General features: G+C 33.9%; 1 protein-coding gene across 1 annotated transcript; it reads left to right on the top strand.

The window, feature by feature from the left end:
• The first annotated feature begins 1,606 nt into the window (after positions 1–1,606).
• Positions 1,607–23,520, top strand: LOC120336482 (ATP-binding cassette sub-family C member 4-like). Its single transcript, XM_078109813.1, has 29 exons — positions 1,607–1,715; positions 2,031–2,141; positions 2,294–2,411; positions 2,599–2,814; positions 3,175–3,264; positions 3,745–3,908; positions 4,064–4,189; positions 4,658–4,796; positions 6,349–6,456; positions 7,263–7,370; positions 7,819–7,923; positions 8,172–8,363; positions 8,668–8,880; positions 9,060–9,128; positions 9,319–9,424; positions 9,539–9,648; positions 9,920–10,095; positions 10,314–10,483; positions 11,850–11,996; positions 12,484–12,563; positions 12,972–13,122; positions 13,417–13,536; positions 15,049–15,266; positions 19,911–20,105; positions 20,694–20,852; positions 21,240–21,329; positions 21,817–21,989; positions 22,877–22,982; positions 23,127–23,520. The coding sequence occupies exons 1-29, from the start codon at positions 1,654–1,656 to the stop codon at positions 23,250–23,252; spliced, it is 3,948 nt and encodes a 1,315-aa protein (XP_077965939.1). The 5' UTR covers positions 1,607–1,653; the 3' UTR covers positions 23,253–23,520.
• The last annotated feature ends 3,407 nt before the right edge of the window (positions 23,521–26,927 follow it).

The following is a 26,927-nucleotide window of genomic DNA, read 5'->3' as shown; positions in this document are numbered from 1 at the left end:
ACACGGGTGCGATTCACGCGCGTGTGGGAGTGTGAATGCAATAGGCACTCTGGCAATGAGCACCTTTACTTACGATGCTTGCTTCGCAAAACACAGTATGAATACATAAGCTACTCAGTGCAGTGGATCGATCATCCACGGCAACTTAGCACATGTCTGTACCATTGTGTATATTTCCCGAAGCTGTCATGATATCGATGGAGGGTCAATAAATATTCATGTCTTGCAAATTATGAGACATTAAAAAAAGTTTCATTATATTCTTCAGGCGAGATGAGTCCATAGTAGTGGAAACGTATTTGAGTTTATTAAAGGGATAAATTTGTCTTGAATTGATAAGTATTATAGAACTTTTCAACAATAAATATACACGAAATGCAAATGAAAACTTGAAAAAGGGAATTTATTAACATTATAAGACGCCCTTTTGAAATAGAGTTGGAAATATCAATGCAGTCGCGTCCGAGCATATTAAATGAGATAAATATTTGTTATAAAATTTTTTTATTCAGTTGTTTTCGCTTCCACTACTTACAACAACAACTAAATTATTTACAGGTTCAGAAAGTCAATAAAATACTGAAGTCGTAAAAATGCAGCTCTCACATCTTATGTGCTTTCTTTGTGTTGTCCTGTTCGCAAATTAAATCTTGAAACTGAGAATGAATGCTCACTACCCTAACTAGAAGGTGTCGATTGGAACATGGTAATTTTGTAAGAGCGATTATTTAATAAAGGATATTCAGTGGAGCAAGAAATCACGACTTATATAATCCATAGTGCAAACAGAAGAAGTCCAATTCCTTTAGTCCAATAGTTCTTTTTATCCATCTAATTTGGGTCCACCTCAACATCTTAAATATATAACAGTTTCATCTTGCTTGCTCTTATTCGAGTTTTGCACAAGGTTATTTTGGATGACTCAGCAACTGTAGGTTTGTAGATCTGTGTGGTATATCAGTCCAAGTTAATCTTGATTCTTTTACTTAATAATCCTATGGTCGAACATTTCGATGTGACCGTGAGCTTGAGCAGCTGGTCGTAACCCTATTTCTATCGGTGGGGTGCGCCCAAAGTCTATAGGAATTTTAATAGACAGGCCAATCCACAAAATTTGTGAACTACAACGCGATCAAATTATCAGTCAAATGATCGTACACAAAGTGGATAATAAATTGCTGTAGATGTGGGGAGAAAAAAATTGGTGCTGAATTTCTTCGAATCGGTCCAATTGCTTGATTATGTATCTCAGCTCTTGGCCCGGTACACTGGCACGTTCACCCCCTGGAATTTGCAATGTGAGTGTATACTATGTAATGACTGATATTTCAGGAAAAATTATACCACGCTTAGGAATGTCTGAGTGGAATGTAAAAAAGGATTCTGTTTTGTACTCGTTTAATGAAGAGTTCGATTTTCTAGTACTTTTGAAATTCGAGAAACATACCTAATTCGTTTTGAATAAACAAGAAGTGGAATCAATGAATGATCTTATCTGGACTTATAGTGTTCTACAATATACAATGCTGTGGTGCAACAAACGTCATTAATTAGACATTGGGTTTTTGTGGCGACAGAATTATGAACTTATGAATCAATATCTTGCAGTTATCAGTTTAATGAATGTAGAATTCTTTAGCAATTTTTGTAGAAATGAAGAAATTACGACCAAATCCAATGTCTCGCGCAAATATATTTTCCTACCTATCATATTGGTGAGTAATTTAACATTTACGGTTTACGATATGAAAATTTCAAAATCTTCAGATTAGCTTTTAATCAGACATTGAATAAATATTCTTATGTGATAATTCTTCAAGCGTAATCATACATTATTCGTTTTCTAATGGGCGTAATTACTTCAGTTGTTTGGGAGGATTGCTTTTTGGCATTGGAATGAAGTATATGTAATCTGTAAATGTCAATTTATTGTATTTGTAATGTAAAAACAGAATTCGAAATATTCACAACAATAATTGGTAAAATCATACAATGTCATAAATAATGTAATAGCATCAACATTTAATCAGGTGGTTGAACGATTTTTTTGCTGAAGGATTCAAGCGAACCTTACAAGAGTCTGATATGTTTGAACTTGATGCTTCCAATATGTCCGCAGAAATAACAAGTGATTTAGAAAGGTACGTTTAGAAAAAATAAAGTAACTCATTTTTTGTACTCAGATGATGGGCAGTGCTGGTGTAATCCCAAAGTGGATGGAATACCAAGCATGATTGTATATTACAAAGCCACGCCCACAATAAATGATATTTCATCTGTCAATTTTCTTCAGAAATTGGGAGAAAGAAATTCAAAGAACTAAAAAAGCAACCGAACCGAGTTTAATTCGAGCAGTAGCAATGACATATAGAAGGCGGTATATGTTTTGTGGTGTTTTAGTTGTTATACAAGTGAGTAGTGAATATTTTGATTTATGTAATTTTCAATTGAATAGTTCTGTCGCCTTTTAAGGTATTATTTCCATATTTATAAAAATTCATTAGATGAATAATTCATTGCAAATCTTGAATTTTTTTTATGTGTTTTACACTTACAACTCAAATGTTATCAAAATATAGACAAACTTATTTGTTCTAGGAAGGTCTTCGATTAGCAGTACCAGTCTTGATAGCATATCTCGTTAAATACTTCGAGAATCAATCTGTTACTCCAGTTTGGCATGCATATGCTTGCGCCGCTGGGATAAGCGTCGTTACGATATTATTGGTTTTTATTCATCATCAATATTTTCATGTAACGCGTACAATTGGATGGCTTATGCGAGCATCAACCTGTGCTTTGATGTATAAGAAGGTAAGATACTTTCGTAAACTAATAATAGTCGTGTATCTACCATTAAAGAATTTAAAACTTTTTATCGAATGCCTATAGTCTTTTATTTCATCGAGGGTATTATATAACAATATCGTTCCCCACGTGTTCTTGTACTCCTCAGATACAAGGTATAGTTTTAGCATTCCAACTATCCCTATCGTAACTTGATGAACCATCAAAATACGATTATTCGAGCTTTTTAATGGTCAAGTAACATTTAAAAATCACCTTGTTTTACCCTCTATTTGCAGTAATACGTTTTTGTGAAAAGTCATGTTCTTTCAATTTTATAATTACAAATGCTGTCGATATTTAATCGCATACAGATTCGTTTTTCAGACACTTCGCTTGAGTCAGAAATCATTGAATAATACAACGACAGGTAAAATAGTTAATCTCGGAGCCACTGATGTTCTTCGATTTGATCTGGTGAGTAAATGATGTCAAACGCTCATCTAAAATATCTGAATTGTTTGAATACATATATATTTCAAGCTTGTGACCCAATAAAAAATTTTCTTTTTGTATTTCAGCACGTTAATGACGTTCATTAGAAATAAAAAATAAAAAAAATAAGTAAAATAAACATATATATGAAATGTAGCCTTGTAACAGAGATGGCCAGTCAAGATCCGGCCAACTGTGGCTCCAATAAGCCAATAAACGCAGCAAAATGACATCCAATTTCGATTTCAAGATTTGGATTCAGATAACAGGCTAACCTTAACTGTATTTTCCAACTCCATATTGGCAGTTGTTTTGCAAAAATAAAACTCTTGGGTAAAATTGTTATACAATCAAAATGAACGTTCATCAAAAAATGATACATGTCAATTCATGGATAGCATTTTATTTGCTAGTTGTAAAAAGGGTTTTGTACATATTACATGTATATGCTTATTCATTTAGCTCCCTATGTTTCTACATTATCTCTGGGTCGGACCGCTGAAATGTTTAATTGTTGGAATTATACTCTGGCAAGAAATTGGAATTGCTGTATTAACTGGAATTGGAGTCTTGATTTTGATTATGATTTTACAAACATTCTGCGGATGGGCATTCGGCAAATTCAGGTAACTGTCACCAAAAATCTATCACCCAAAAAATTTGAACACGTATTTCAATATTTGTGTCGTTTTCAGATAAATGTCCCACTTCGTCCATACAATTTTCTAGTTGTACGTTGTATTCTAATTCTTCAACATTAACACTATTTTCTGAAACACAGAAGTATGACAGCTGTTATTACAGATAAACGCATACGACTAATGAACGAAGTGATAACTGGAATGAGAATTATAAAAATGTATGCTTGGGAAAAACCATTTGCAAAACTTGTTTTGAACACTAGGAGGTAATTACATTTACATTGGTTCGATAAGGCTATATAATTTGATACGCAATATAACGGAGAAACTTCCTGTGTAGCAAACGATGTAGGAAACAAACACAACGAGATTCAAATTTTCGTAACAGGGTGTCTCGAATTCTGCTTTATGCGTATCATATGTTCCATAAGTAACGTGCGTACCATTTGTACTCGATATCGATAATATCTTTCTGATTACCTGCACCATTTACATCTCAACTTGGTGTGGGTGTATGCGGTACAACTGTTGCGAGTGGTTTTGAGTTTTGTAAGTGGCAAAAGGGGTACACAACTCATTCTATACGGCAGTTGCTATATGTTACGTAAATTAATTTTTATTCTAGAAACTGTGCTACAGTTTTAATGGATATTATCCCATATGTGTACCAATTTTGTTTTTCTTTTCTCGAACCAAATTTCAAACATAATATTCGTGATGCAATTGTTCTGTAGGAAGGAAGTTCAAAAAATTCTTCTATCATCTTCATTGAAAGCTTTTAATTTCTGCTTCTATGCATGCCAAGATAAAATACTGACTTTTGTTACGTTATTGACGTATGTTGCCTTGGGAGGTACAATAACAGCGTCGAAGGTATGTTATATAAACAAAAATTTCATAATCTGTACTAATATAAATCAAATTTTCATTGAACATAAAATATTGCCTAATTATACTAATAACTAAATAGGTTCAAAATCGGTATCCATTACAGTATAGTGTTATTAAAATTATTACATTCTCTACTTCTCGAAGCTTTTGTGCAGTAATAATTAGGGCATGACGTCACAAAATCGAGTGAAGTGTTGAGTTTGCAAATCCGTAAATACAATTGTGAAATTCTCGGTAACTCGGTTACTCTCATCATACAACTCATTACTCGGCTCGGTGTGATAATGGTTGTGGTATTGTTTTGCACAAGAAAACGATCAAATTAAAGTGAATTATTTATAATTAGTGCTTAACTCTCTATCATGCGTAATAACATTCAAGTTCAAAGTTGTGTAGTACAAATTTGTTGGTACTCCTGCAGTATGCGTACCAAAATGGCGGTCAACGGAACGTAGTATGTGTACCAGGTTAGGCCAAAATTTTATTCCAATTTTCTTTATTATATTTCTATTACGAGTTCGGGGACTATCCATGTGACTCACGTAGTATTTGTACCTAAAATTATGTCCTAATCTGGTACACACACTACGTTCCTGTGCCCGCCATCTTGCTGCGCATATTTCAGCAGTAGCAATTTTTTGACATAAGGTTCCCAAACTGTGGGTCGCGACCCCGCATGTGGTCGCGTGAAGATTTTCAAGGGTTGCATGCGCACACAAGTGAGTATGTACACTTTAGGTTTTGATCAGTTGCGAAAGTGCTTTGTTAATTTGAGCACGTGTCCAAAATCTACGAGTCGGTCGCGTGTTTTGTCCAAAACGCCTCATATTGCGTATTTAGTTGTTTCATACATACTTTCGAAGCGTTCCCTGTAGTCAAACAAACAACCCCAACAAGTTCTAGCATAATAAAAGGCATCTGGAAGATGTGATTCCGTACACGTTATTCCTATACTACTTTTATGCCCTGTTATATGTTAGAATTAATAATGGGGCAATCTGTAATATGATGGTAAACTTTTACTAAAAATAATAAAGACACTGTTGGAATATACTAAATAAGATTTAAAGTTTATGTATATTTAGAAGCATCTTACCATTTCCGATGTATCGTACGCTCTCTTACACTCTACCACATTCTATCAAGTCCGTCTGTGTTTCGCCAAAGAACCGTTAAAATTCTGATCTAAGAGATTTTTACATCGTGGTTTTCATACGACGCCTTGTGTTATGAAATTACTTCGAAGTTTTACCGTTTTCCGGTGCTTTGCCGGACTCGTTCGTATATTTTTGGGCCAATGTTCATCGCCAACTTCCATTTGCAATCGATATACAGGTACATTGCTCCCTTTGAGGTAATAAAAGTGATATACAGTACTGTTTTTTGAAGTTGTTCAACGTTTCTAGTTGTGGGGTTCCGAGTATCTGTGGGTTTTGATTTCATGAAAATTGTGGTCGCGAAAAAAAAAGTTAAGGAACCACTGCGTCTAGCATATTATGCTTTTAAAATTATTCGAATCATACACCTATTTTAGATATTTATAGTAATGGGACTCAGCTCATCTTTGAAACTTTCTACTACTTGTTTCGCGCTAGCAATTGAATATATGTCAACAACTAACGCATCAATGAAGAGAATACAGGTATGTTTACATTAGGTCATGCGTCAATATCCTGGTAAACGTCTGGAATGATCATTTCTTTTTTAAATCATTTTCTTGTTATTTATATTTTATGTACGCATATGTACTCGTTATAATGATAATTATCAATACCATTATACCGCTATTTATTTATCCATGACAAAAACATACCTATTATTGTTTTATCTTATTTTGTATGGTTAAAAATATGACCTGTGGTAATCGGTCGGGTCCCCTTTCAAATCATGTAAAGAGAAAATTATTGCCAAATTGCCATTATCATTTAAATTTCAAATCTTTGTGTCATCGATATCACATTCATTTGTTCACTTCTTCAATAAGGCAAATTCTCACAGACGCGGCGTTAAATATTCATCATTTGTGTCACGAGTATGTTGCTTGTTTGTACTCAATTCATTCGTTTTCTAAAAATAACCTATTTACACGGATAATAATTTATTATTGAATTTTTGAATAGTGTCTTCATTTTACACGCTGTACTGTACTAACCATTATGAACTATAAATAAAGAATATTGCATGACTATCTAAATAAAACATGTCATTACATGTAACCGTCTTGTTTGGGCCTCGTATACATTCTTAGATAGAGCACATTACGCAGAGGTGTAGGGCTAATGGCATTTAAAAGATCGGCTTGGCTTAACTACGACATATGACTTTATAACGAAAGTGACCTCTACAATTATTTTAAGTTATATTAGTTTTTAAATTTGTTATTGTATGGTATTAATTCCTATTGCACTGATTATTTGATTCTGAAATGACATTGAACACTTTTGTCAGAAATATATGCTGATGGAGGAATTTTCTGATATTGGAAATAATTCAAGATCAAACTCCGACCAAGAAGTTTACGTTAAACTCGAAAACTTCACTGCTAAATGGGAATTGGTAAGAAGACAAATAAGGGATTTATAGTAATCGGCGAATGATTTGTTTTATATAGCGATTTTGTGAATCCTCTCCTATGAGGCTCTGCGGAAAGTTTTCCACTGATACGTAACCATTTTTTCGTAAAACAAAATGCATGAATTTCGCTACAAAATAGATGGTGTTTTATTTTTAATTTAAATTTGTTTATGTCATAAGTTTATTAGGAAAGTAAAAGTGTTTGCGTTGAATCAGAAGTTTTGACTATTTTAGTTATACTTGTTATAAGATATGAGAGTACTTATAATCGGGTATTGTGATAAATCATAATAATATTGAAGATAACTTTTAAATGAACCGGATTGCAAGTTATATTCGGCAATGTTCACTTTGCTAAATCCATTCATATAAGCACAAAATGTTTAAATATTGTAATCAAAGTTTTCGAATTTTGATTTTTTTTGTGCAGAATGATGATGCTAATGAAAGATTCGATATTGCGTTGAATTGTGTAAATGTTCGAGTAGACGCAGGAAAGTTGGTCGCAGTTATTGGACCGGTTGGCTCAGGAAAGGTAACGAAACAAAAATTATTGTACTTTCCTTCTAGAACGAATAGTCAAAGTAGGAACAAAAAGAGGGTATATCATTTTAATTTAACTTAATTTTAAATAAACGGGAATCGCAAGTCACTAACGAAGATGTTTGTATACGAGTTCGAGACCACATTTGAAACAACTGATTAAAACTGTCAGGGAAGTCACACGACTGAATTTCCTTCAATAACAGTGAATTCTGTGCATAAACAAGAGTTTTGTTTCAGTCCTCGCTCTTGAGTGCAATACTCGGTGAATTACCTGCGGCTGAAGGGAAGGCTACAGTTTATGGAAATGTTGTCTACTCCAATCAAGTTCCTTGGATTTTCTCCGGTACTGTACGAGAAAATATTTTACTTGGCGCGGAATTCGACGAAGTACGTTACCAGGAAGTAATCCACGCATGCTGTCTAAATAAGGTACGAACGAATATCGCATAGTCTTACCGCATAACTCATTTGACAGTTGAAAACAAAATTCTGTCAGGTCACGCGAAGTTCAAATTTGTAATGAACAATGATGCTTCGATATTGTTACACTAATGACTAAATGAAGGAAACGACAATGACGAAAAATAAGATTTTCCAGATTTTATTATTTTGATTATAATATATCATCTTGAGTTATTGTCTTCTATTTTGAAAGATGAATTTCTATCCGTTTATGTTAGACTGACAATAATTCTGGTCTTTTCAAAAATGTTCAATCAAACACCGAACTCAGGATCTCAATCTGCTGATTGATGGAGACATGACACTCATAGGCGAGAGGGGTGTTACATTAAGCGGCGGTCAAAAAGCAAGAGTAAGCTTGGCTAGAGCTGCCTACGTAAGGAATGCAGATATATGTTTATTGGACGATCCACTGAGTGCAGTAGATATCCTTGTGGCAAGTCATATATTCGAACACTGCATCTGTGGAATGATGAAAAAGAAGGTAGGAGTTGATTATATTATAATTACAGCCAATCATTACATCAGTTGTTAGATTCAAAGTAATTAATTTAATTTGCTGATTGCGGTTCTAGTGAATAATTAATTTTCCATGAAGTATTCATACTTTTAGCTACATTACATACCATTGCTAACATTTAAACTTATATTATTATTCTGTAGGCGCGAATACTGGTTACTCATCAACTGCAATTATTGAAAAGAGTGGATGAGATTCTCATTTTCAAAGAGGTTTTATGTTTTCATAGCGTTCATTTTAACACAATATCCTATTATACACTTCCGGTTAAAAAAACTGTTCTCATCGTCTTCCAGTGGAGACAATTATATTATAATCAGTGTGACATATCAAGCAATTCAATCATTTTTTTCTGTATCCTTGTCCTATCATATTCTTGTCTAAATTGTATTCATCATTCAGGGAAGAGTATATGGTCGCGGAACTTATGCCGAACTTCAGGATAGTTCAGTTGATTTTGCTGTTTTGCTTAGGAAAAAAGAAGACAAAAACGAATCAATTTTGGGGGGTATAAGTTCTCATTCATTTGTATGATACAAAATTTTTTTTAATGCAATAAGAATAAAATATAACAAACATTTTCACTAGCAATGACAATATTTGTTTATTTTGATTTACTTAGCAAAACGACAAACAGTTACAGGATCCTCTATTAGCTTGGTAGCAAATTCACATGACTCACCACAAACATCTATAGTTCCAGATCTATCAATCGAAGAAAAGGAGAAAGAGGTTCATATCATCTAATACCTTTTTATTTTTAAATTGCTGGTTGTTACGTTTAGCATCACCGCCTATAGTAACCAGTTCCCTCCTATATAATCTACTGAATAGAATATATAGATTAGATATATATTTTTTTTTTCAAATTTGTTTGTAATTCATGGTTTTTTGATGAAGAAATTCATATATTCTCTTTTATATATGAGTTGAGTAATGTTCTGTTAATCAAATTACCTTCTATGCAAAAAGTTAAAGATCAAAATGTGAAACCTCAATTTAGGGAGAATCGAGAAAGATCAATGCAGAGGAAATAAGAGAACAAGGAAGTATTGGAGGAAAAGTTTATCTCGAATATTTCAGAGTTGCGGCAAACGCATTCTTACTCGTTTTATTTTTTATTATTGTTATAGCGAGTCACGTGCTATACATAATGAACGACTGTTGGTTATTAAAATGGTGAGTCTACTTATTCCTCAGGGAAACATTTTGCTCCAGCTTGGTCAGTTGGAGTAAATGACAATTATTTACCTAATGTATCGGTTAATGAGTTTGGCGTGACTATGTGTAATTCTCACATGCTGCATATTTGCTTATTTCCTAGAACTCCTAGAATCTATTTAACAGCAAAACATTACCACTTGTGCATTTTATTCCTTGTGATAATATATCAACAGGACAACGTCATATCAAAAGTATCTCTCAAATTTCTCATCAACGATTACAGAATCTTGTTCTGGAACAGGACAAAATGAACTGTCTAAAGATTTTAATACGACTACCTCGTTTACAAGTGTTAACAAAACAAGCACATTTGATACTAGCTATTACATAAAGATATATGCAGGTAATCTAGAACAGGGGTGTCAAACTCGCGTCCCGAGAACTTCCAATGGGGCCCTTGATCGCTTAACAATAATTGTAATATTTTGTAAGTTTTTTTTATCTAAATGTCATACATTTTTCAAACCTTTTAAAGTGAAACTGATTATTCACACAGAAAATTTAGTGATAGTAGTTTTGGAATAAAATTTTGTTTTCAATTTAACCCAATTAGGGATACACCTCAAGCTATCAAACGAATACTTGAATAAAACACTTCAGGGATTAAATGAAACGCAAAGTACATATAGAAAAGTGCATTTTTGAAGGAAAATGCAAGTTGCAATTTTTGCATTTCTCAAAATTCTGAAGCACATTTAATTTAGTTTAGTTTAATTTGTCACATTTCCATCAGTACAATGAAAGAAAACAATATAAGTAGACATTATCAGAATAAGCTCAGCAGTCAATATGATAAATTTAAAGATAAACTTCGAACAGAAAATGTTATGTTCGGTTCGTATATTATTATAATTATACAACTGCCTATAGTTACTAAAAATCGATATCAATCATAACTTAAGCGGTCCTATGCCACGTAATGGTAGGAAGTGTCGCGAAATTTCTGGTCCGAAAAGTCAGTCATTTGTTTGCCTACTGATCTATACATGAAATGATAAACGTAATATTTTTGCATTACTGATATTAACAGAACATTCTCAACGATCCAGATTAACCGATGATCATGTGACCTCTTAAATAGAGTTGGTACTGTAAAATCATTTCAGCCTGATATTAGAAAGCAGGTGGCACAAAAGAGATGCCGAACGTCAGGACATATATATATATATATGTGATGAAAAAAAACATTGAGTTTATTCTGTAGTATTTTTGTAAATTTCAGGTCTATATATTTAGATTACGGTTAGTCATTTTTAGTATGTATTATTCTTTTCTTTACAAAACTATTTGCAAAAATGTTTTGGATAGTTGTACATAAAAATTTATGATTTTTGGTAAAAAATACTGCAAATTGCAATTATAGTGAAATGCAAAAATTAAAATGTAAATTCATTGAAAATTCAAGAAGATAACAAAACTTCATTCAGCTGTTCAATTGCATCCCAAATCAAAATATATGTCAAAAATATACATTATGAAAATATATCAAAAACTGTTTGCGGCCCTTTTCACAATTCCCAACATGCAATGCGGCCCTCGAAAACCCACGAGTTTGACACCCCTGATCTAGAACATCATTGTCGTGGGCATTAGCTTATCTTGATTGAGTAGGGAGATAGAGCGGAAACTGGTTGAAGAAAAATTCCAATATTTGTAAATAAATAACCAAACTAATGCAGGAGACATAGTTAACATACACTATTTTTTAGTTCTTTCGGCGATGGTGTTTTTGATTGTGTTGCTTCGTGCAAATTTACATTTTTATATTTGCGTCACTTCCGGTATTCACATGCATAAGAAGATGTTTAAAGCAATCCTACGAGCCCCGATCAGATTTTTTGATACCAATCCATCAGGTGAGCCGGCATTTTCCTATTTATTGCTTTTATTGGACACGATATGTGCATATGGATTGTTTTGGTATATTGTGTTATGTTTTCTATTATGAATTCTTTTACATGTTCTTGCTCTCGACTTGAAATTTTTCAGACATTCAAAATTGTATTTTTCGCTGAAAGCTATTATCTCTTTTATTTAAAAAAAATTCTTGGGCTTTAAGGGATTCGTTTTTTGTGTGCATTGACGTCATCGAAATTAAAAATTGCTCACGTTGTGGCGGTTCCGTGTTTGCGTGGGCTATCTGGTGGTCAGGCGGTACCGGTAGCTTACTGTGACAGATTGCATACCCGTACTACTTCGTTCTGGCTTCCGTGTCCATATATTTGGAAATCACTCTCATGTATTGAAGAGAATTGATTCTGCAAATTGTTAGTCAAATGTAATTTGCGCGGTATTTCACATAAAGCTACAATTTATAAAAGCTTTATTCTGTTGATGATTTAGGAAGAATCCTAAACAGATTTTCCAAAGACATGGGGCAGATAGACGAGATTCTGCCTATCACATTCGTTGATTTTCTGTGGGTGAGAGGAAGAATATTGAATTTCAAATCGATTTTCCGTTCATGATAATTTTCTGATTTATTTTCATCCATAGCATTGACTGTTTGTGAGCCATCTCATCTTCAATTGGAACTTATTTAATAGCGTTTGCATTAACTATTTTTTATTTGTACTTGACTAAACTGATAAATGTCTGCACAGAAAAAATTATTGATAAATAAATTTTAATATTTCTCTTTGGAAATTTTGGAAATGCCATACTGACAATATAAGCAGTAATTTAAGAAGATACTGTTTCTTCTGTATAACAGGATAGCACCAATGGTAAACCTTTCTACAAGGACAAATCGTCGAGTCATGATATGAATACTCATTATTTTGACAATTGTAAATTTCTGTTACTCTGACCTGTCTTTTATCAATTTTCAGATTTTTGGCGCGATCGTCAGCGTTGTAATCCTCACATCTGTTGTTAACTATTTTGTGATCCTTTTGAATATTCCATTTGTCATTTACTTTCTCTGGCTAAGAAGCTATTACTTGCGTACTTCAAGAGATATAAAAAGACTAGAAGGATCTTGTAAGGAAGCATTGAATAGTTCAAACAATTAACAAATTTTAAAAATCACACAATCACATTGTAACAGATAGGATTTGGAGGGAATTTTGAAAACTTATACAGACCTGCAAGCGGACAACTAGTTGTTGGAATAACCTAGTTTTCCTTGTGATTGGGCACTCATGTTTAATTTTTTTAAACGATGACATGGAAATCTACAAATAGAATCATTTAATATTTTGTCTAAAATAGTTCAATCAGCAATCAGCAGATTAGCAGCATTCTTATTTGTTTATTACATGTAATTTTACCCAGGCAGGAGTCCAGTCTTCAGCTTGCTATCATCAACTTTACAAGGTTTACTCACTGTTCGTGCTTTCGGTGTTCAACAACAATTTGAAGATAAATTTCACGAATATCAAGATTTACACAGTGGTATTTTTTATATTATATTCGTATTAATTATTACCGACATGTTATTCGATTATTTTTGAAGATGTGAAAGGGGTTATTTTACAATAAATCAAAATTGAAGCTGTACAGGTTCAATTTTAACAGTGTATAATATTGCATAAGTGAAAAAAAATTATAAGAATATCAATTTTTATTAACTCTAGTCCATTCGACACTACTCCACTCCAATTAGCTCTAAAACATGAATAAGAGAGCTATGCTCAAATATATGGACACTTAGAATAAAACAAAATATATTATCATCACTTCACCGAAAACCATATGGGTACCCTACGCCTTCGGTACGGTATCCTGCACGAATTTAAACAGTGAAACAGCTACATGGCTATGGTAACTGACTTACTAGTACATGGGTACAAATAACGGTACAGGGACTGTCATAGCTCTTTCATGTCCTGTAGTAATGATCTATTCTTCTCCATCCAATTTCAACGTGAAATGATTACCAAGTGATCCGTCACTTCTCCATTACGGTACCAAGCCAAAATAAGAAAAAAATATCGATCCCCCGATAATCATATGCGGTACGGTAACTTACCAGTATCTAATATTCATTCGCGGAACGGTTCTTTCCTGTCATATAAGAACTCAATTCATTCAAAAGGTAGGCTATAAAATTTATGTTGTTTACATCAGAACTGTAACGAAAAGATGAGAGCGTAATTCACAGAGGTACCAGTACGGTACCTTATCAGTACCTGTTGCTGTACTGTAGGCCCGCTATTTGATCGTGGAACGGTTCTTCTCTGGCATATAAAAACTCAATTCAATTTGCTCTTATCAAAATTAACAAACACGGTAAGCTAGATTTGCTAGAAAACCTACATTTGACATTACTGCAATAGTAAGATCGCGAAAAAAATAAGTCAATTTCACTGTGGTACGGTAACTGAGCAGTACCGTATCTGCAGGCTCGATCACGCAACCGCTTGAAATAAGTTTCAAAACAGTGTTCCCATGAGTAAATTTTAGAACAGCGAAATTTTGAAGGAAATATCAGATCTCATAGGAAATTTAGGAATAAATAAAAGTAATAGTCTTCTGAAAAATAATCAAACTTTAACCACTGAAAATTTCGAAGCAATTGGTACAGTATTCGAAGAGAAAAACGATTTTATCATGATGATGAAGAATAATATTAACAACAACAACATAATATTGAAACGATCGTTATGTCCACTCAAGTGTCCAACAATACATTTAGGAGATTGAATTTATATATATATGATGATAAATGGACCAAAACATCTATTGAAAATCAGTTTTTATTCATGTAATACAAAATGTTACAAAAGGATCTTGCTGAATATATTTTTTGATAAAATTTCACAATAAATTCGGTATCATCTTCCAGAGTTTCGCGAACAAAAGCTTCGAGCTGATTATCTCATTTTACTGTTAGTGCTTATATTAGTCAATGAGGCTTGTCGTTGTCGTTGAAATGCCAGCTAAATTTATCTTTTCTTCTTCCAGCGTCATGGTTTCTGTTTCTTGTTGGAACAAGATGGTTTGGATTACGACTCGATTTGATAACTGCTACGTTCATATCAGCCGTTACGTTTTTCTCCGTGATTGGCGCTTCATTACTGAATCTTAATCCGGGTGAAATTGGATTAGTTTTAACTTACACGGCATCATTGCTTACTATATTCCAATGGGGAGTTCGCCAAAGTGCAGAAATTGAAAATTTAGTAAGTAGAAAAGCTTATTCAGAAATGTTAATAAAGAGTATACCCTTCTTTACACATTTCACATTCTTTCAAGCTTTCGATAATGTCGTAAGCACTTTTTTGGTTGGAAAATTTTATGTATACCTAATAGACCTTATTCATTAAAAACCCATCCTACGCGCAAAAAGAAAAGTGATGTAAAAAAACAAATTTAGCATTAGCTCTTATGGGGAATGTGATCACCAGAGCAGAAATTTACATTTTTTGTAATTTTCTAGATATCTTTCATTGTATACGTGAGCAGTTTTAGGGATAGAATATTTTTTACATCGTTTTTGATATTTTTATCATGATAAACATGGTCAAGATTTTTGATAATCGTTCATTGAAATTTTAATGAGCGCGCTGTTTCCGATGACGTCTTTCTCACTAGACCATGAGATTCTGTCAACGCGCCGTGCTCTGTGGGACATGCGCTCCAACTGCTTGTGATAACAGAATACTGGAATACCGGTACCGGGACCACAACTGGCGTTCAACGAAAGACCTATTTTGTTTTTTTATTGGATGTTATATATTTCACGAATTCCATGTAACTAGGTACATTTCTGGTACACCTTTCAAAATCCAATGGCCTAACTCAGTTCATATGTTGACACCATGTACCTATCCGGGATAGGCTATCTCAAAATCGGTGATGTTCAGGGCTGGATTTAGACCATGAGAGGCCCCTTCAAATATTTGAGCTCATAATTTCTCTCTGAACAACACCACATGTCATTGCTTAAAATTTAAAAATATGAGTGCATTAAACTTTTTATTCTCCCCATTCATGGGTGTGAATTTTTAATTAAAAGAATAAAAATTTACTTGAGGCAGTTTTGCTTTCAATTTCTTTGATCAAACAACCGCCGCTACAGCCATACTTTAACATAGAAACTTCCAGCAGAATGTGAATAATAATAATTTTCCTCATTATGATGCAAACGACGCAATAATGGCTGTTTACAATATGGTTGAAATCAGTTGTGTACAGAATTTTCTACTCTGAAAACTGGAAAAGCTTGATATATATATATACTTTCCGTAGAGTTTAAACTTGTCAAGTTTTCAAAAGAATTACAAACATCGAAACCGAATTTCGAACCGATGGTCCCTACAGCAAATTTCTGGCCCTAATCACTCAGCAGATTGAAATAAATGGTTTTCAGCATTTATTAGCAAAGATAGATATTTTAATTAAACATATAGTTCAACCTAAAGCCTGTATAATGATATTATAAATATATGTCCCATTATTACTGCATTGTGAGAAGGCTTTCCAAACTATCAAGTCTATAAGGGCGTCTTCCAATGTCTCCGATGAAAAATTCAGTCTTCATTTCGCATATTCTTTTCATTAATGCCATTAGCATTTGAAGCTTGACTGATTCCAATGTACCCTTTTTCATTGTTGTCCAATGTAATATTCTAAACGTGACTTCAAATTTTTTTCTCACTTCAATCATCACATGTTTGAATACCCGAGCTGACTTCTACTGAATTGTTATTAATTCACCATTTTTTTTATAAATTAACTGTCGTACTTGCTAAGTGTCCACGAAGTGAAAATCTACAAAAAAAAAAACAGTGGTTTAATAATGGACTACACTTTTAACCGAATCCAAAAATATTTGTTATTAATTTACAATTTTTTTTATAAATTAACTGTCGTACTTGCTAAGTGTCCACTAGGTGAAAATCTACAAAAAAAAAAAACAGTGGTTTAATAATGGACTACATTTTTAACCGAATCCAAAAATAATCCGTAACTTAGTCAACTCTTCCTCCAAGGAGTTTTTGTTAAATTGTTCAAACATCTTAATTAACTGTTAATCTTGATAGCGAATATGGGGGGCAGGAGGGAGCTGACTGTGATGGTCGTATCGCTCCCCAGTCTATACCGAATAACTGTGTGTTTTGTGTATACTTTTTATTGATTCAATGCTTGTATTCTGGTTGACGAAATAAATCTCCCTCTCGTATTCAGTCATGTTTTCACGTTTCAGTCACGGTAACCTAGTTAGGAGACCGGTATTGTACCATTAGAGGTTGGAGATATTCATCTTTTTTGTATACCGGTACCGTACAACTTATCCTGCCTATTGGCAGGCTGGCCAACATTTTTGTTCGTAGGCCTATTTCAGTATTTACTAAATAATTTAGTTTTCACCTCTTGCAGTCTTGGTACGGTACCGGTAGTTTAAATAACACGTCAGCATGCCTTCAGTAAATGATTGCTAGCTGTACAGGTATAAATGCGTAAAACCAGTAAACAAACGTGATAGAAATGGTATGGGTTATAGATTGTCAATGTTAAACGCTTCCAGTACCGGTACCGTACCCAAAGCGCATATCCCACAGCGCAGCGCATATCCCACAGAGCACGGCGCGTTGGCAGAATCTCATGGTCTAGTGCAGGGGTTCTCAAACTTTTTGTGTTGCGGAGCCCTTGAAAAAGTTGACTATTATTCACAGAGCCCCAAAATAAATGTTAAAATTGTTACTTTCCGATTAATATCCCTGATTAAGTTAAAACTACTTTACCTAATTTAAACGCTAAACCCTTTTTAATAGGGTTATTACAAGTCATAAATAAATCTAAATTTCAAAGATAAATTATATATACTAAAGCTGTAAATTTGACACTTGGCAAACATATTAATGAACTAGGGGCCGAATCTTGTCCCTTTTGACATTTTCGGAAGACCTAAAAGGTCGCTAATAACGTGCGCGATTGCATTTTGTTACAATTGCCGATTGTTTTCGTTAGCATGGCGTGTTTTTAAACCTTCAACATCTTTACGCCGGTGTTTATTCTCCCTAAATTGAAAATTTCCCTTGGCATATACATGCATTGTTCCACAATGACGACGATAATTGCTTTTTTGTTCTCGTGGGGAATTATGTGTTGAATGTGAAAAACATATTATGATCATCGGCGACTAAATGCTAAAAATAATACCTAATAAAGAGGTAAATCCGCAACTCAAATTTCTTGATTGGAAAGCTGCACTCTAAAATATTAAAACTAAAACTTAAAATGAAAGATCACACTATAAGTTTGGTTTCAGCAGATTTCAAAACGCTTTTTTAAACATTATTAATCACAAAATTTGGTGTTATGTTAGGTTTTCTTTGGTTATTCGTCGTAGTAACTGCGAAATCAAAACACAGTCAATTGTGCGCGATGTATTTTTTTTCATTCTGAAACTACAGACGGAGCCGCATGCAATAAAATAAATTTCAATCGTTCGTATTTTGCCCAGACCTTGTGATTTTTCAAACGCGATATCTTGCCTAAAAATAATCTCGAGTGCGAAAGGACAAATCAAGTTTGACGAATCCCAAGATCGCAAAAATACGACTCCAATTTGTTCATAGTTGGCAGTTTATCACGTATTTTATGTTATTTTAGAATAGTATTCTTTCATTTTAGTAATAATAGTAATAGTAATCTCGAATCAAACGTGAGTAGCGATGAGCACAATTAAATTATAACGACAAGACACTTTAAATGCTCGCATCGGTCATGGATTGAATATTTTAAGCAACAGAAATCTCGTTATCCTTTTTTTTTAATCGTGGAGGGTGTTGCGCGGAAGTTTCCTATTTCAATTTTGAATCTCCTCCCTCTTAAGAATCCTGGCTTTGCTCCTGCTTATAAATAATGTCATTTTTTTAATTCCGCCTCTTTGGCATATTTCGAGGCTATATTGTTTTCAAATTTTATCAAGGCTGTTATTGCTTCTTTGAACAGTTACAAAATTAGCCAAGTCAGTATTTTAAAAAGTAATCGAATAGCTCGCCGAGCCTCTAGGTTTCTCTCGCGGAGCTCTGGGGCTCCGTACGGAGCACTTGGAGAACCTAAGGTCTAGTGAGAATGACGTCATCGAAAACAGCGCGCTCATTAAAATTTTAATGAACGATTATCAAAAATCTTGACCATGTTTTATCATGATAAAAATATCAAAAATGATGTAAAAAATATTCTATCCTCAAAACTGCTAACGTATACAATGAAAGATATCTAGAAAATTACAAAAAATGCAAATTTCTGCTCTGGTGATCACATTCCCCATAAGAGCTAATGTTAAAATTGTTTTTTTACATCACTTTATTTTTTGCGCGTAAGATGGGTTTTTAATGAATAAGGTCTATTAGCTGCCACAATATATTTATATACTACTGTGAATACAATATAAAAGGCTCAATGCTTCTTTGCAGCATCTTTCGAGTTATATCTATTGAATGCATTCTATATCTGTATAATACAATTGGAAGCAAATTGTTGGAAAAAGAGATAAACATAGATTAAAAACCCGTTGACAGTTATCCCATTAAGATGAATTTATCATAATCTTCTATTAAACCAATATATTAAAATTCAATTTAAACTATTATTCATTGCCTACAAATTTGACTTACCGTATGCCTGAATTAGTGTTATTTTTTCGAATTTCTTACGAGTCGTATGGTACTCGTGTCTGCTGTTCATTTCAAAGAACTCGGGCCATATTCACCATGACAAATCGATATATGTCGTTAGGGTAACCCTTTAATTCTATTTTGCATTCCCTCGTTTGTTCTCAAAATAAATCTTTATTCTACTTGAATGTCTTGCAGATGATATCAGTAGAAAGAGTTCAACAATATTATCGAATACCACCAGAAGCCACGTTGGAGAATCCTAATAAACAACCACCAAACAGCTGGCCAAGATGTGGCGCTATCATGTTTAAAAACGTTTCTTTTTCCTATTATGACGGTGGACCAGAGGTGCTAAGAAGTATTGATTTCGTAATACAATCACAAGAAAAGGTAAGTTACCTTTAAAACGAAGTTACCTATTTACCGAAGTTAGCGAATATTTTAAAATATTGATAGGACTCACGCAATGTTTATTCACCAATTTTATCCGTTATATTTTTTTTATCATATCCTAAGACTAATAAACTGTCGACCATGGATTATGGTAACACAGTATTTATTAATTCAACTTTTCTTCGTCTTTAATGAAACTTTGCTCAAAGTATAACGTTATAACAAGCTATTCCTGCAATGTAAATATTTGATACTTTTATTTATTCAAAAACTCTTTTCAGCCTATTGATGGTAATGTTAGATCACATCATTGTATATATTCAAATGAAAGATATGCGTTTGATGTATATTGAGAAAATACTTTTTGGCACAGAAAACGAAGAAAAGATAGAATCAAAACTCTTGACAGATAATCCAACTTGAATTAGTTGAACTGAGTTTAAAAACGTTTGTCGTAACTTAAAAAGAAATGAATTTTAATGAAACAGAATTACCTAGGTTTTCCTCGTGACACTTTAAATGATTTGTGGAGATTGAATTTTGAAAAATCCTAAATAATATAAATATGAAAACATTTTACCTTAGATTGGAATTGTCGGACGAACGGGTGCCGGGAAAAGTTCTCTTATATCAGCACTTTTCAGACTGTCGGAACTAACAAGTGGTGAAATATTCATTGATGGAATTCCCATATCATCCTTAGGACTTCATGATCTACGCAAAGCATTATCTATAATTCCACAGGTCTGAAGTACTATTTATATTATACAATATTATAAAGAATTCTGCCAAATTTCGTTATTTGAAAGTTGACCTTCAATTCAAATTGATTCAAAAGTCAGCCACGGTTCCACCACTTTTCCGTAATTGGTCTTACAAACCGCGTGCTTTTTCAATGAACGTTAACTGTTGCTATATAAGAAGGCATACCCAAATGGAGTTGTTCACTCAAACCCAATTTCCTGAAATCGGAAACTTGCCTTAGACGACACAAAACCATGCACAAATACAAAATGCTATAGAAACTACAAGAAAATAACCATGACAGTTTGGCAAGAAATATTGACTGACGATAAATTTGAAGCAATTAAAGTCCTCTGACATTTACTGAGTAATTCTTTCATTTTATAGGATCCGATCCTTTTTACTGGAACAATGAGAAGAAACATTGATCCTTTCAACAATTATTGGGATGAAGATTTATGGAAAGCATTGGAGCAGGTTTCATTAGTCACATAAGTCACAATAAGTCAAAGGCATTTTTTTTTAACTTGACGTTAATACAGAACTATTAACATTAGGCTACTGCATGCGTACAAGTGCTTTTTAAGACGAAATTTTCGAAAACAAAGTAGCATTACGCTAAGTGCACGGTTAGATAAACACAGTTGGTTTTACCCGAGCTATCATTGTAGAACTACCGACATACCTCTTTGGATGTGATTGGTCAGTGGCAGAAAGACTGTCGTGCATGAAAAACGTTTCGGAAAGTATAAAGATGACGTTTTCACCATATTGTACAAAGAACTACCAAACTAGACAGCGAACGTTAATGTATATATATACGCAAATAAAGATAGCCATCATTTGAATAATTCTAGTTTGCCTAAAAACGCCACTATTCTAAAATTAACAACCGCGAAGTACATAGAATATGATTGCTTAATCATCGAAACATAAGATATCATATTTTTCTTCGTTTTGTAAGGTTCAGTTGAAAGAGTTGGTTGAATCTTTTCCTATGAAACTGAACACAGAAATCGCGGAATCGGGATCTAATCTCAGTGTTGGACAAAGGCAACTTGTTTGCCTTGCTCGAGCAGTTTTGGGGAAAAGTAAAATTCTTGTGATCGATGAAGCAACTGCAAATGTTGATATCAGGTATAAAAATGGAAAATTAATAGGTATTAAATTATATTAAATATGTTGATCTTTCATATGAAGTTGTCACCGATACACCCAATATATAAATACGAAAGTATATAATGATATTTTAAAATTTAATTGGCATCCTAAAAACAACAGAAATATTGTAAAATCTCTGAAAATATAAGTAGTTTTCACCTGTGGTCCAGCATAGCCTTTGTAATAGTTTCAATCAGCTTATTATTACATTTTACAACGAAATCAGCTCTTTGATTTCACGGAATTATTCGCCTACAAAGTTAGTACATTCACTCCAAAAGAAATGACCCATCAAGATATATATTTACCGTTCACGCAAGTCCGTGTTGAAATAATTTTTCTATTTTAGTTATGAACTCAGCTTCATAGTTGATATAATTGGCTTCATAGGATAAAATCGAACGATAACCGCAGCTTGCAAAAGCTTTGATTCAAAATATTCTAATTTTAAAAAGGCATTATTCGTATTGACCGATTCGTGCTAAATTAACCAACACTTCTTGTTTGATTACAGTGTATCAGCGTTGAAAATTTAAATTCATTCAAGTAGATATTTTCGCAGTTATCTTAAAATAATCCCTCACATTTAATGTTACATAGTGAATTGAAAACACACTGGAAAAGGGAGCACTATCTGGGATGGCAGTTGACAGTAAAAATAAATTGTAATCAGTTTAAATTAATAACTAAATAAGTTCGGTCAACCAATCTACCGGTTAACTATTCTCAGCGATACTCATAACGCATTACCGTGTTTTTCTTCGTCTTTTCATGCAACAGTCACAAAGTCATTAGTTGAAAACAGCAAACATGACTCACTAATTAACCCTTGTTCTCTTTCTGAATCTTCGTTTTACTTTTAGGACAGATCGTCTGATTCAAAAGACGATACGACAAAAGTTTAAGCAATGCACTGTTATAACTATTGCTCACCGAATAAATACAATAATAGATTCAGACAAGATTTTGGTAATTTCTTTTTATTTGACGAAAATCGGGCGCCGATTTCACTAGTTTATAAGTTATTCAAAAATACTTGAAATTTGAGTGTCAGTTTTCATACAGTAAAAAAAAACTCATTTGTGAATACAATTTAATTCGATCGATCTATAGGTGCTGGAGGAAGGACAAGTCAAGGAGTTCGACAAACCAAATGTTCTTTTGCAGAAAAAGGATGGCCTATTTGCTAGCATAGTGAAAAGCGCTGGTCTGTCTACAGCCAAATCAAATTTCGAATAGTACAGGCTACAAAAGTGGCAGCAATCAATGTATTTGTTCATGTTTTTAATTCTATTTCATTCTTTGTACATATAAATGCTTGATATGAATGATATATATTGTGACGTGCATGAGCATGCTATTACATTTTCGAAATAAATCGTACTGAAACTCTTAGTCCGGCACATAAGGGGACCTTTTTGGCCCAAGTTTGATTTCAGACATAAAGTTTTTTTTATTTGTGATTATTCATCTTGGGGTCATTGCCAATCATTTCTACATGGGTGTGGAGTTTGCAGCCTTGAGCAATTTTTTTACGGCTTGATATTTGTATTAGTGTTTTTCGTCAAACCTGTGCATCATAATGACGCACAACCCGAACCATAATCTGTTACAATACTATGTTCAGGTTGTGCGCAATATTGGTGCACAAACTACCCAAGCACCAAATGTATTAGAAAATAAAATCAATAACTTTTAGGTATTTGTTGAGATATTTGTATTAGTGTTTTTCGTCAAACCTGTGCATCATAATGACGCACAACCTGAACCATAACCTGTTACAAAACTTTGTTCAGGTTGTGCGCAATCTTGGTGCACAAACTACGGAAGCACCAAATTTACTAGGAAATAAAATCAATAACTTTTATATATTTGTTGAACCCAGCTTTTGGTCGCGTTCCATACAGAGAGAAATACTGTTGAAACGTACGCGTAAAATAAAGAGTACTATTTCAAAATACCCTCTATTGTTGCAATTAACAATACAAGCCTGCTAATGCAGTCGCCAGTGGTTCAAGGGGATATACACCCGGTGGATAACAGTCAATTATTTGTTAGCGAGAATTGTTATGCAGCGGGATGATCACGACGACGCAGTGAAAGATAATGATATCACGAGAACAAGAATGAGAAAATTGCTACATTTTATAGTATTTCCCTGGGAAAGAATGTAGTTCATTCTTATGTTCCATGCCAATGCTTTTCAAACTACCAAAGACTCTCAACACTTTTGCTTCTTCTCCTCTATAAAAATACATTGTTATTATATATTCGCATTTCCATCTGTTTGTTCGGGCTCCCAGATAACCGATCAGCGGCCTCCAAGGAGGACGGGGTCCCCTTTTAAGAAACCCTGTCATAAACTAAAAGAGGCGACCGTGCTTCTCTTGCCTGTTGTCATGCTGTCCCTGGAATTCAGCTACAACAAAAAATTCACGAAAACAGATTTTAAAATTTTATGATTTCATTAATATTCTCAACAATGAATGATACACGGGTGGTAAAATGCCAAGTTATTCCAACAACATGATCATGTTTTTCAATTTACAACCAATATTTTGTATGTAACTTTGTTTGACAGAGCCCCAAGACCTCTAACTACAAATATCAAAAATGTGAGGCTAAAAAAGTCACACTACAACATTGTCAAATGTGCTGTATTTACATGAAATGTAATTACATGAAAAATGGTAAAATAAAGATCAATTCAGCAATATCTACTTGGTGATATGCATCTGTTGATGATTTTATGTGTTTGTTTCGGAAGTTTAATAACAGAATTAATTGAGGTTGTTGGGGATGTTTTAAAAAAAGGGTGGATGGAAAAAAAGTTTTCATAAAATGTTAAGGTTTGATAGTAGTAGAAAAAATACTCCCATGTTTTTTTTTTTTCATTTGATAACCACGCCACAGAACTTCTCCGATAAGTATACGCAGCAATTGCGAGAGGCAGAAATGCCAAGATGGGATTTCATTGCATTGCAAACCAATATTAGCAATTCTTATATATATTCGCGCATTCCTATCTGAACAGCGTGGAAAAGATTATACCTATCTTTTACACACTTATCTACACACTCTAAGAACTATGTCAGATGAGCGTCATATTATCGAATATCAGTAAAGGAACAGTGCAATGGGAAAAGACATATGAGACGGAACTTTCAGTAGTATGCAATCAAATAATCTTATTGTAGAATATATATTTAAAAACATTTCGTCACGCCAACTGCAGTCCAAAACTTTATGTCTCTGGCTGAGCTTAGACACCAATTGGCACTCATGTAAACTGGTAAGACTGTGAGATGCACGATGAAGCAGATACTAAGAGTATCCACCCCCCAGCTGTCATTTGAGTTGGTAATACTGTTTTTATTGCAGATGTTACTGATCTTTTCGTATTAAAGATTTACTGGCATCACCGATTTAAGGATGTTGTAAACCAACACGCAATGCAATATTACAAAACTTACTTTCAACACGCGGTTTGAATGAATGAAAAAGCTGAAACTAGTATTCTTTAGAACAGCATACAATTCTATGGAATGAAATCATACACAAAAGCTCGTCAGAAACCTATAGCTCAATAATCAAGTGGAATTTGATGCATGTGCGCGCATAAATGTGCGCGTTACTACGTACAACCGAAGCACGCAGGAAAATGTGTGTGATGTACTAGCATTCAAAATGTTTGACTAAACTATGTTGGCATAACAGGTGCACATCTCGGTCTCGCATACGCATACCTTCTATCTCCACAAGGATATATTAATTTTGCCAAAGTCAATGCAGCACTGAAAGGTACCGGTTCTTCCAAAAGAAAACACGTTACACATCGTTAGATAGTTTTACATGGCCTTGTTCGGAGTGGAAGACGAGGTCAAATATTCCAATCCAATTCAACTAATAAAATATTTCCAAGTCCCTAAGCTTACTAGGAAAACGAAAAGCGCGCGGCAACGCAAATGTAGTTTGAAGAGCGCAATAGAAAGTGGCTAGATGCTGTCGATGGATCTTGGCTTGTATTAGTGAAATAAACTACCATTTATTCTACTAAAATTGAATTTCTGACATTGTAAGAAGATTCAATGTTACCATGTATGCAAAACTAAATCGTGTAGGTATGAAATAATTGTTTTTACCAAAAAGGTGCTCCTGAAGGTTCCATTACATTTGAACCCACGTACATTTGAACCCATGACAATTGCACCTGTATGCTATTGTACCTATGATTTTTTTTTTGTTTTACGGATAGTTGAACCCATACTAACCCTAACCCATGGGTTTTAGCACCCGCATATAGATTGAACCCGTAGATATACACATGGGTTCAAATGTACGGTCACCGCTCCTGAAGTATTCGTACCAAGATGACGCACAACCTGAACATTGTGTGTTTACCAATTGCTCAACATTATATACTCCACACCCACCTGGGTATCATTATATATGTCATCTACATTATATCTGAACAATAAAAAAAACTTTATGTCCCAAAACAATGTTAAGGCCCGATTCTGCCGGACTATCTTGAGTATTCTCTTCCACAAACACAAGTTCAGGCGCGGGCAAAATTAAATATATTTTTTTCATTTTCGTAAAAGTGTTTATGGGTTCTGTTTTTGTTTTGAGTTATAGTTTTGACTTTTTTTTGGACTTCCTAAAATATGCGCACCAAGATGGCGCACAACCTGAACTCAGGTTGTGTGCCAGGTTGAGGTACAGGTTATGCGACATCTTGGTGATCATACTTCAGGAGCAGCTTTTTTAGTAAATAAGTCCTTGTTTTTACAGATCCTATTGACCCTAGGCAAAGATTTCGATCTGACTGTATGCCAAAAATTCATGAATTTGAATAGTGGGGTGTGCTTCAGCTACCCACCAGATTGGTAGAGTTTGTAAGATGTTATGAGA

This window comes from Styela clava, chromosome 2 (assembly GCF_964204865.1).
Source record: "Styela clava chromosome 2, kaStyClav1.hap1.2, whole genome shotgun sequence".
Lineage (NCBI taxonomy): Eukaryota > Metazoa > Chordata > Ascidiacea > Stolidobranchia > Styelidae > Styela > Styela clava.
This window is presented reverse-complemented; position numbering and strand designations above follow the sequence as displayed.

Excerpts from the sequence above, each read along its gene's own strand:
- LOC120336482 (XM_078109813.1), top strand. The coding sequence starts at position 1,654 with ATGAAGAAATTACGACCAAATCCAATGTCTCGCGCAAATATATTTTCC. Across the intron at positions 4,797-6,348 it reads GTACAATAACAGCGTCGAAG|ATATTTATAGTAATGGGACT; the intron begins GTATGTTATATA and ends CACCTATTTTAG. Across the intron at positions 10,096-10,313 it reads GACTGTTGGTTATTAAAATG|GACAACGTCATATCAAAAGT; the intron begins GTGAGTCTACTT and ends ATATATCAACAG.